This window comes from Fibroporia radiculosa (assembly GCF_000313525.1).
Source record: "Fibroporia radiculosa TFFH 294 genomic supercontigs, scaffold5148, whole genome shotgun sequence".
NCBI classification, from domain to species: Eukaryota; Fungi; Basidiomycota; class Agaricomycetes; order Polyporales; family Fibroporiaceae; genus Fibroporia; species Fibroporia radiculosa.
This window is the reverse complement of record NW_012133416.1, coordinates 1-1,953: the sequence shown is the minus strand read 5'-3', so window position 1 is coordinate 1,953 and position 1,953 is coordinate 1. Positions and strand designations below refer to the sequence as shown.

At 64.4% G+C, this 1,953-nt stretch overlaps 1 protein-coding gene across 1 annotated transcript; it reads left to right on the top strand.

Moving 5' to 3' along the window:
• Positions 1-86: 86 nt before the first annotated feature.
• Positions 87-1,464, top strand: FIBRA_05718 (uncharacterized protein; the record flags this gene model as incomplete). Its single annotated transcript, XM_012327474.1, has 5 exons — positions 87-197; positions 248-288; positions 340-418; positions 477-1,153; positions 1,212-1,464. 5 exons carry the CDS (start codon positions 87-89, stop codon positions 1,462-1,464), a joined length of 1,161 nt encoding a protein of 386 aa, XP_012182864.1.
• Between the last annotated feature and the right edge of the window lie 489 nt (positions 1,465-1,953).

The following is a 1,953-nucleotide window of genomic DNA, read 5'->3' as shown; positions in this document are numbered from 1 at the left end:
CCACCCCCCCCTTCCCCCCCCCCCCTCCAGGCAAACGTCGCAACCGCACCACCCAGTCTTGCCTCAATTGCCATACCGCAAAACGCATGGTCTGTCTCCCTCCTGCCCACGCGCCCCTGCCTGTTCTGACCCCCCATTCGTCCCTCAGTGCGATCGCAAGCGACCCTGCGGTAGATGCACCCAACTCGGCCTTGTATGTTCCCCTCCCCCTCCCCCCCCTCCTCTCCCGCTGACACCCGTCTTTTAGACCGGGCTGTGCGTGTACGAGGTCGACGATCCCAGCCGCAAGTGAGTTTTCCACTTTCAACCGCTATTTGTCCCACACTGACCCGCGTCCAGGACTTCCTCTGGCGAAGCGCAAGACGAGCGCGACAGGCTCCAGAAGCGAGTCGCCGAACTCGAGAGCGTCATCCGCGAGGTAGCCTTCCCCCCGCATTTTCTGCAGCGTACGTATCCGCTGACACATCCCGTCCCAGCTCAAGAACAAACCACATCCACGCTGGGTGGCTGGCGCAAGTGCCGCCAGCAGTGCAGGCGAGAGCTCTGCACGGCCCTCCCTCTCGGCCATTTCCACAGACGCCATCCGGGCCAGTCCCCCTCTGCCCTCAGCGCCCAAATCATCTCCGACTTCGACTGCGAACTGCAGTCCGTCGCATTCAAATAGGAACAGTGTATTACTAAGCTCCACCGTCTCCCCATACCCCTCCTCGCACAACTCGCCCTTTATGGGCGCAAGCACTTCGCACCTCCCGCCCAGCCCCTCCCTCGCAGACAGCTCGCCCCTCGACACGCCCTCGCCGCTCTCGCTTTCCTCCGCCGTCGAGCCACAACACCTGTCCGGCGGCTCGTGTCTGCAGTCCGACTACGACCTCTCGTCGATGTTCACCACGTGCTCGACGGACAAGCTCGCGGGCGAGGACCCGCTCTTCAACGAGATCTGGGACCGGCTCATCCGCGAGAACGGCTGCAGCACGAGCCGGGCGGGCGAGCACTGCGGGTGCCTGCACGACCCCGCGAACTACAACGTCGTGCTCGAGCTCTCGCTGCGCCTGCGCAAGGCGGCGGACCTCCTCGGGCGGGTGCCGAAGCACAGCCCGGGCGCGGCGCCGTGCGCGATCAGCCAGAACATCGCCGAGCTGGACCGCCTCGCCTCGTACGTGTTCCCGCCCGCCCTCTCCGCTGACCGCGCACTCACGGCATCCGTCCCGCAGGAACACGCTGGGGAACATGAGCGCGCCGCCCGAGCCGTTCGCGCCGTTCCCGATGCGCGAGCGCGCGAACACGGTGCCGTCGTGCGCGGCGCTGCAGTACGCAGGGTTCGGGGGCGCACGGGCGGCGGTGCCCGCGCCTGCGCCTGCGCAGACGCTCGCGCCGCTGCAGCCGTGGGAGTACAAGAGCCCGCCGTCGTATCCGAGCCCGCCATGGGACGACTCGTTCATGTCGTGGGTGCCGCAGCGGCAATGAGCGCCCGCAGCCGGCGGCGCGCCTCGTGCCCATCTTGTTTTTTTTTTGTTTTGTTTTGTTTTTTGTTTCATTTTCATTCATCCCTTCTTTCACACTGTGTTTGTGTTTTCTGCTGCATATATGGCATGGGCTTGGCTGGGTGGGACACACTGTAGACGCGCACATAGAGCATAGGCGCACCCGTATCCGTATCCGTATCCGTATTCTCTGTACATACCGCGCCGGGAGGCGCCCGCATGTCATATTTACCGACTCGCAGAGTGTGTACGTGTGTAATTAGGCGTGGGGGGGCGTGCGTCCCCGCGTGGGGACATGTACAAAATCAGACGTGGATCAGACTGCAGCGGTGCGCGACCGTGCGTCGTTGGCCCATCTGCCGCACCAGGGACCTGGTGTCGGCCTGCTGATGGTATGTGGCGGGATAATCGGCTCTGCACCACTTTGTATCGTCGGCTGCCATGCGCGGGCGACGATGGGGCGGATCTCGAT